At 37.4% G+C, this 9,021-nt stretch overlaps 1 protein-coding gene across 4 annotated transcripts in view; it reads right to left on the bottom strand.

Moving 5' to 3' along the window:
• LOC103513666 (putative polypeptide N-acetylgalactosaminyltransferase 9) overlaps window positions 1–9,021 on the bottom strand; it is a 59,326-nt gene that overhangs the window by 26,578 nt on the left and 23,727 nt on the right. Inside the window, exon 3 of one of the 4 annotated variants that reach the window (XR_003392723.1) lies at window positions 6,779–6,927. The exons of 2 other annotated variants lie outside the window; for them this stretch is intronic. Coding sequence is in view for 1 of the 2 variants with exons in the window: in XM_026826802.1 (XP_026682603.1) it covers window positions 1,032–1,052 (21 nt within the window). In the remaining variant the exon portion in view is untranslated. Of the gene's footprint in view, window positions 1–946; window positions 1,053–6,778; window positions 6,928–9,021 lie in introns of those variants that run through there. One more of the 4 variants, XM_026826802.1, reaches the window with a different exon arrangement.

Genomic DNA, 9,021 nt, shown 5'->3' with positions numbered 1-9,021 from the left:
CCCATTTATTACTGACTTCTTATCAATACTTAATCTCTTGAAATGAGGGAGTTTATATATGCGAGTAATAAAAAGCGTAAAGTGTTGTGATAAAAAGTACTCAATGTCAATTATGATTTTGTTGCAAAAATAGAATAATTTATCAGTTTTGATATCTACTTCAACTAAACGTATCCAGGTTTTCTATGTATTTCTGATTAAAAATTCATTTTAACAAACATCAGAAAGAAGGACATTCTCGTGCAAAAGAACATGCCCCAGATAGATGGGTTTACAATGCATCAAAAATTCAACATGGCTCAAGTTAGAGTATTTAGAGACAACACAGAATTGGAAACGCATCACCACATGTCAGACAAACTTACTTGCAATTTCCAATTGAACCCGCCTACAGAGAATTTAGTATCGTGGAAAATCGCTCTAAAAGTTGCGTCTTCAATTAGGAAGATCAAAGGCGCTACAACACGAGTGGAATTACGACCGATTCTATCCAATAATGGTTCTAACCATCCTAAAACCAACAGAATGACCTTATTACTAAATTAAATTTCATTACAACTCGCATTGTGAATACCTAGTCTATTTATTACAAAGGAAGCTGCCCTCCTGAACACATTACATCCCAGAGTATTCAATCGTAAAATTAGAACAACACATCACGGACAAGATAGAAAACGAAGCGAAGAAAAGTCACACCCAAAACAAAGGAAGCTGCCCTCCTGAACACATTACATCCCAGAGTATTCAATCGTAAAATTAGAACAACACATCACGGACAAGATAGAAAACCAAGCGGGGAAAAGTCACACCCAACAGGAAACGGTTTCAAAAGAAAACTTTCCAATCGAGCTGAAAAAAAGAGAATCCGAATTTTGGTAAAACTGTGACAGGAATTTCTGGATAACTTACGGTTAGGTCCCACTCGAAGCCCCCTACGGCAGGATCACTAGGGAAAGTCACTTCGAATGTGGTATCGTCAATGATTTGAATATTGGGACATACCACAGTGGTGTGATTTCTACCGATTCGATCTAGGAGTGGTTGTAACCAGCCTGATTCGAGATAATGGAAGAAGAACAAGAAGACGATTAAAGGTTAAAGAAGATGAAAACTCACCGTGGTAAGTAACAAAAGAAAAACCAGAATTAGAAAGGCTCATAAGTACCTACAAATTTAAAGCTGATATTGGTCTAATACCCTAAATGTTGTTTACATAGTTAAGATTTCCTTACGAGCCCACATTTTTATTAAATAATGGATAAAAAATTAAAATAAAATAAAAATTAATGTCAAAGCACATTTTGCTAAGTATAATAAGTATAATCCTTTTTTAGAGACTCTCATTTAGATGTCCATTTTTCAAAAGAGGACGGGTGGGTATTTCAGATAATCTTTATTTTATTTTCATCTACGAAACAAACTCGAATTCATGCGACTCATGGAGACAAACACACGGTTTGGACAAATCGACGGCGTTGGGACGGTATCAGGATGTCTTTTAATTCGATCTAACAACGGTTCTAACCAGCCTGCCAAATTACGGAAAGAAAGGGGGAAATCAGAGGTGAGTATAATATCAGTTTTTCTTCATACCAGTAACAAAATCGACATCAGTTTTTCTAGCACTCCGGTATCAGGATGTCTTTTAATTCGATCTAACAACGGTTCTAACCAGCCTGCCAAATTACGGAAAGAAAGGGGGGAAATCAGACGTGAATATAATACTTATCAGTTTTTCTTGATACCAGTAACAAAATCGATATCAGTTTTTCTAGCACTCCACTCGTGATATTACAAATCTTATATTATAAGAACGAGATCCATCACAGTTCATAGTTCCACACTGATCGCTCTATCTCAAGAATCACAAGACCTAGAAAGCTGAAATTTGGTAGGAATATTCCTTTTATGGTCTAGGTGTGCAATAAGAAAGGATTTTGCGAAAATCTAAACCGATCCTATACCTACAAATTTAAAGCTGATATTGGTCTAATACCCTAAATGTTGTTTACATAGTTAAGATTTCCTTACGAGCCCACATTTTTATTAGATAAATAATGGATAAAAAATTAAAATAAAATGAAAATTAATGTCAAAAGCACATTTTGCTAGGTGTAATAAGTTATAATCCTTTTTTAGAGACTCTCAATTAGATGTCCATTTTTCAAAAGAGGACGGGTAGGTATTTCAGATAATCTTTATTTTATTTTCATCTACGAAACAAACTCGAAGTGACATTCATGCGACTCATGGAGACTAACACACGGTTTGGACAAATTTCTGAACGGAGGGAGAGGAGTATCATGCAGAATTCCACACAATCTTTATGAACCCACAATTTTTTTTTCTTTTCTTTTGACCCAGTAATCTTAATCGGACCAAAAACTCTATCGCAGCCCAGAAAAAAATACCTCCAAGCTCCAAGAAAAGCCACCAACTTGGACGTCCTCAGGTATGTAAAACTCCAATGTGTTTTCGTCGATTTCGTCAATCGACGGCGTTGGGACGGTATCAGGATGTCTTTTAATTCGATCTAACAACGGTTCTAACCAGCCTGCCAAATTACGGAAAGAAAGGGGGGAAATCAGACGTGAGTATGATACTTATCAGTTTTTCTTGATACCAGTAACAAAATCGATATCAGTTTTTCTAGCACTCCATGCACTCGTGATATTACAAATTACATACAGATTCTAAAGATAAATACGAATAAAATTTCACAAAGAAAATTTACCAATGTATATAAGTACTATATGGGGAATATGCGAAAGTCTCACTCAAGGAAGTTTGCCTTATCCATTCGTTTTGTAGGTTAGACGTAAAGATACCATTATAAAATCTGCAGAAGTACATAGTCCAAAGGAAGCCCCAAATTCGGAAAATTAATCAAAACAACATTCTAGTCTTAAGCATGCGCATACGTACAGATTAGTAAACCAACACATGCCATAATCGGGACAATAAACCCAAGATGAACAAGAAATGAAAATTATTATACAAAGGCGTTTTATACGCACTGATTTCAAAGAAAATGCGTCAAGTTTTTTTTCTGATTTACAGTAGTTATCTATAGAGAAAAAATAGGTTGTAGTTTTTATCAAATTGTTCAAAGAATTTAGATTTTATTGAGCTAGAATGAATTAAGCAACGGACTAGAAAAAGCAAAAGCTGTCCTAAACAAAATGTCACATCTGATTGTTTTCCAATTTCGAAGCTACATCTTCTTGCCTAAAGAAAGCGACCGATGCGACGGTAAAGTAGAAAAATTAAATAGCTTACCCCAGCAGAAATAATTCAGTTGCTTACACCCTAAAAGTTTAAATACATATACTGTTACCATGCAAGATAAAAGGATTTTACTCCTCGGAAGTCAGGTACAAGGTACTCGAAATTGACCGAGTTGAATGGCTAGTTTCTCTGATGTCAATACAACCACTGGCCATTCTGCCCTGCTAAAAAAGAGGGCAGTAAGTCCAAAATTTGACATTTTGAGTTATATATCTATACCCACGTATTTTTATGCGTAGAATTCAAAAAACGCATCATTTGCGAGATGAGGGGCGAAGCGACCGTGGTGTTATCCCGAGCAATTCGATCCAGCAAAGGCTCCTGCCCGAATAGGACTGAAAAGTCCCTTTACCCCAGCAGTCTAAACAAGGTGTCGTATATTTGATGGGTTAAAGAATAATACATGTAATAACATCAGTAACAGGAAAATAACAGGAAGATTACTCGCGAGTTGCAAGGATTAAGAGAGAAATGTGTGATTTATCTGAGGTCGAAAATGGGTTAGTTTAAACTGCTTCGTTTTATGTTGTTGTAGCGGCTTTAGCTGTAGCCGAATGGTGATGGCAGAATAAAGAAAGGATATCGACAATATCCCAGACATAAAATACAATCTTGAACCTAGAACAGTTTTTGGATCATGCACATCCCTTCCGACTTACATTCATGTCCCAATCAAAACCACCGCAGTGAGATGGAATCTCGTGAAACATGACTTCTAACGTATTATCATCTATTATATCGATCTGAGGACTAGCAATGACTTGTTTCAGTCTCTTAATCCGATCCAGAAGCGGTTCTAGCCAGCCTAAAACAATTGTCAGGGTTTCATCAAACGTCAGTTTTAGTTTGGACGGCAAAATACCCATTTTTTTTACTTTCTATTACCCTTAAACATAATATTTATCACCAGTGAAGCGAAGCGGTTAATTAAGTGTCCTTAAAAGTAAAGAAGTGAGCTGAAACCATTTAATGGTGTGGACATGATTACTAGATATGTGCGTTATGACCGAAAGGATTCCAAAAGTGTACATCACAAAAGCACTGTTGCTCCAAATCTCTTCTGTCCATTACTGTGGACTGTGGAGATTCCTCCCAATAACATCATAAATAGCATCTGGATTTCTCCTCAAGTAAAAGGAAGCTGCAGGAAAACTGTGAGAGAATATTACAACTAATAACCATCACCAAACGGAGAGATGTTGCTGATTTCGACAGCCAATTTCAGCATTGTCTTGACGACAAAAGGGTAGTGATCGACTAAGTCCTCAGTCGAATCGACATTGAACAGAGAAGTCCTGCAAAATTTACACAGAGGTGCAGAAGCTAAACAGCACAGAATGTGAATGACCTAAGGACGCGGTGAGGTGAAACAAGAGCCGTCTTGGGCGGACCGACAAAAACACAACTGGGGGGGAGAACTTACGTTAAGATCCCAAGTGAAACCTCCGACCATGGGAAGCTCCCCTGGTTCGGTAAAGGTAACTTCCAACGTTAGGCTGCTGATTATTTGCAGTTCCACACTAGGACAACTTATTCAACCCATTGCCTAACCTGGTTGACTTACTTTCAAATCCAAATCAAAGCCACCTATAAGAAAATAGCCGCCATGGGGGAAATATATCCTGAATGTATCGTCCTTAATGGAGGCGATAACATGCAGTTCCACACTAGGACAACTTATTCAACCCATTTCCTAACCTGGTTGACTTACTTTCAAATCCAAATCAAAGCCACCTATAAGAATATAGCCGCCATGGGGGAAATATATCCTGAATGTATCGTCCTTAATGGAGGCGATAACGGGGGAAACGACAGTAGTAGGATCACGAGCGATACGATCCAAGAGTGGTACCAGCCACCCTAGAAACACCAGATGAAAATCCCATTTATTACTGACTTCTTATCAATACTTAATCTCTTGAAATGAGGGAGTTTATAAATGCGAGTAATAAAAAGCGTTAAGTGTTGTGACAAAAAGTACTCAATGTCAATAATTATGATTTTGTTGTAAAAATATAATTATCAGTTTTGATATCTACTTCAACTAAACGTATCCAGGTTTTCTTTATATTTCTGATTAAAAATTCATTTTAACAAACATCAGAAAAAGGACATTCTCGTGCAAAAGAACATGCCCCAGATGGATGGGTTTACAATGCATTAAAAATTCAACATGGCTCAAGTTAGAGTATTTGGAGACAACACAGAATTGGAAACGCATCACCACATGTCACACAAACTTACTTGCAATTTCCAATTGAACCCGCCTACAGAGAATTTAGTATCGTGGAAAATCGCTCTAAAAGTGGCGTCTTCAATTAGGAAGATCAAAGGCGCTACAACACGGGTGGAATTACGACCGATTCTATCCAATAATGGTTCTAACCATCCTAAAACCAACAGAATCACCTTATTACTTAAGCAAAGCTCAAGTGCTCCCATGTCCAGTTTTCAAATTTCTCAAGTACAATTTTTCAACTTACTGTTTCGTTTTTTCTTTTAAAAAGATTATCAATCGTTGTTTTAACTTGAGAGTTGGCTAAAATATAACTCACAAACTGACAGCAAAATCTGGAACATCTAGAAGTTATGCAGGAATGAAAATTAAGAAGAAACATATTAGTCCAAAGGAAGTCCCAAATTCGGAAAATTAATCAAGACAACATTCTAGTCTTAATAAGCATGCGCATACGTACAGATTAGTAAACCAATACATGCCTTAATCGGGACAATAGGCCTAAGATGAACAAGAAATGAAAATTATTATACAAAGGCGTTTTATACACACTGATTTCAAAGAAAATGCGTCAAGTTTTTTTTCTGATTTACAGTAGTTATCTATAAAGAAAAAATAGGTTGTCTTTTTTATCAAATTGTTCAAAGGATTTAGATTTTACTGAGCTAGAATGAATTAAAAAACGGACTAGAAAAAGCAAAAGCTGCTGTCCTAAACAAAATGTCACATCTGATTGTTTTTCAATTTCGAAGCTACATCTTCTTGCCTAAAGAAAGCGACCGATGCGACGGTAAAGTAGAAAAATTAAATAGCTTACCCCAGCAGAAAGAATTCAGTTGCTTACATCCTAAAAGTTTAAATACATATACTGTTAACATGCAAGATAAGAGGATTTTACTCCTCGGAAGGCAGGTACTCGAAATTGACCGAGTTGAATGGCTACTTTCTCTGACCTTATTACTAAATTAAATTTCATTACAACTCACATTGTGAATATCTAGTCTATTTATTTATTTTTTTACAAGAAAAGACAACCTTATTACTAAATTAAATTTCATTACAACTCACATTGTGAATATCTAGTCTATTTATTTATTTTTTTACAAGAAAAGACAATTTTTTTGATCACTGACAAAAGAATTAATGACAGCTTTAGAACACAGCCACATCTGAAGACACAACCGTCAACACAAACTCCATAAGAGCAACACACACAACCCTTGAGGAAATCATTCCGAGAAACCCACAACTTACTTGCAAATCAAAATTAAAGCCTCCTACGGAGAATCTGCTAGTTTTGTGGAATGTCAATCTAAAAGTGCGGTCTACGATTTGCGAGATGAGGGGCGAAGCGACCGTGGTGTTATCCCGAGCAATTCGATCCAGCAAAGGCTGTAACCATCCTAAAAACAACAATGCCCTAACACGTTAAGTTATGTACACAAGATCATTAAGTTCCTACTTATTGAATCAATTAAAAAGGCCACTCTGAGGCTTGGATGTAGGAGCCCTAAAAGTTTGGTCAAGCTTGTCCCTACGAATCTACTGAATCAATTAAGTGTTCCTATAGAAAATTTGGCTGATTTCCTAAAACTTTGTCATCTGAAAGTATTGAAGGACAATTTGCGAGTATTCACGACAAAATTTGCTGTGTAAAAGGAGCAAAGGCTGTAACCATCCTAAAAACAACAATGTCAACAATGCCCTAACACGTTAAGTTATGTACACAAGATCATTAAGTTCCTACTACTTATTGAATCAATTAAAAAAGCCACTCTGAGGCTTGGATGTAAGAGCCTTAAATGTTTGGTCAAGCTTGTCCCTATGAATCTACTGAATTAATAAATTAAGTGTTCCTATAGAAAATTTGGCTGATTTCCTAAAACTTTGTCATCTGAAAGTATTGGACGACAATTTGCGAGTATTCACGACAAACTTTGCTGTGTAAAAGGGCCGTTTTTGGAGGCTGCAGGGGAAATCCGGACTACAAGTAGAAGTTTTGGTTACAAGTAAGCTGGAAACCATTTTACAAAATGTAGATATGCTATGAAATGTCAATAAATCTAGTGATGTACCCATGTACCTACAAACATATAGGTTTACAATATGGCTCTGGAGCTTGAAATACTCGATTTAGAAATTGAGGATTTATCAATGGGAGTTGTCATCAGAACCACGAAATTATTATAAATTCCACCCTTCTCTTTACAGGAAAAATAGAGTAGGTACATTCATAAATCTATCATTATACGAGTACACGTACACAGTACACATCCATAAGAATACATAAAGAAATCGACCACAGATTCATTCACAACACACCCAAACCCTCATGGAACAAGCACTCCACTCGTGATATTACAAATTACATACAGATTCTAAAGATAAATACGAATAAAATTTCACAAAGAAAATTTACCAATGTACATAGGTACTATATGGGAAATATGCGAAAGTCTCACTCAAGGAAGTTAGCCTTATCCATTCGTTTTGTAGGTTAGACGTAAAGATACCATTATAAATTCTGCAGAAGTACCTAATTATACCTAAACAGCACAGAATGTGAATGACCTAAGGACGCGGTGAGGTGAAACAAGAGCCGTCTTGGGCGGACCGACAAAAACACAACTGGGGGGAGAACTTACTTTAAGATCCCAAGTGAAACCTCCGACCATGGGAAGCTCCCCTGGTTCGGAAAAGGTAACTTCCAACGTTAAGCTGCTGATTATATCTATGATTGGACTTGCTACGGATGTTCTACTCCTGGCGATTCTGTCCAGTAGTGGTTCTATCCACCCTGAAGAGATTTTTTTTCTAAGAGGTTGGACGGAGGGAACTGTAACTGCTAGGGTCTTATCGTCCCGAAATCGAAGAAAGAAGGAAGACAGGATAGGAGGAAAGTCAGCCGTTCCGAGAACGAACATTATCCCATCAGGATAAAATCCGCCCCGGCTTTCGAACCCGCAGCCTAGGGCTTACAAGGCAGACGCGCCACCAACCAAGCTAACTAGGCTGGCCCTGAAGAGATTAAGGCGATAGAAGACAATGTAGATGGACGTTGTCTTTCAAAAACAATATTAGAAGTCGGGGTATAAAGGTATGAGTAAATAAAGATATGGCCAAAGTGGGGCTTTTCCCCTGCTTAGGTAAGTAAATTCCGAGAACGAACATTATCCCATCAGGATAAAATCCGCCCCGGGCGGGAATCGAACCCGCGGCCTAGGGCTTACAAGGCAGACGCGCCACTAACCAAGCTAACTAGGCTGGCCCAGAAGAGATTTGAAGAGATTAAGGCGATAGAAGACAATGTATAAGGACGTTGTTTTTCAAAAACAATAGAAGTCGGGGTATAAAGGTATGGGTGGATTATAAAATATTATGGAGTTCGTTCTACATTTCAGTTTATTAAATTGTTTTTCAAAAGTTCGATAGGAGGAAAGCCAGCCGTTCCGAGAACGAACATTATCCCATCAGGATAAAATCCGCCCCGGGCGGGA

Source organism: Diaphorina citri, unplaced genomic scaffold (assembly GCF_000475195.1).
Source record: "Diaphorina citri unplaced genomic scaffold, Diaci psyllid genome assembly version 1.1 scaffold1006, whole genome shotgun sequence".
Lineage (NCBI taxonomy): Eukaryota > Metazoa > Arthropoda > Insecta > Hemiptera > Psyllidae > Diaphorina > Diaphorina citri.
This window is presented reverse-complemented; position numbering and strand designations above follow the sequence as displayed.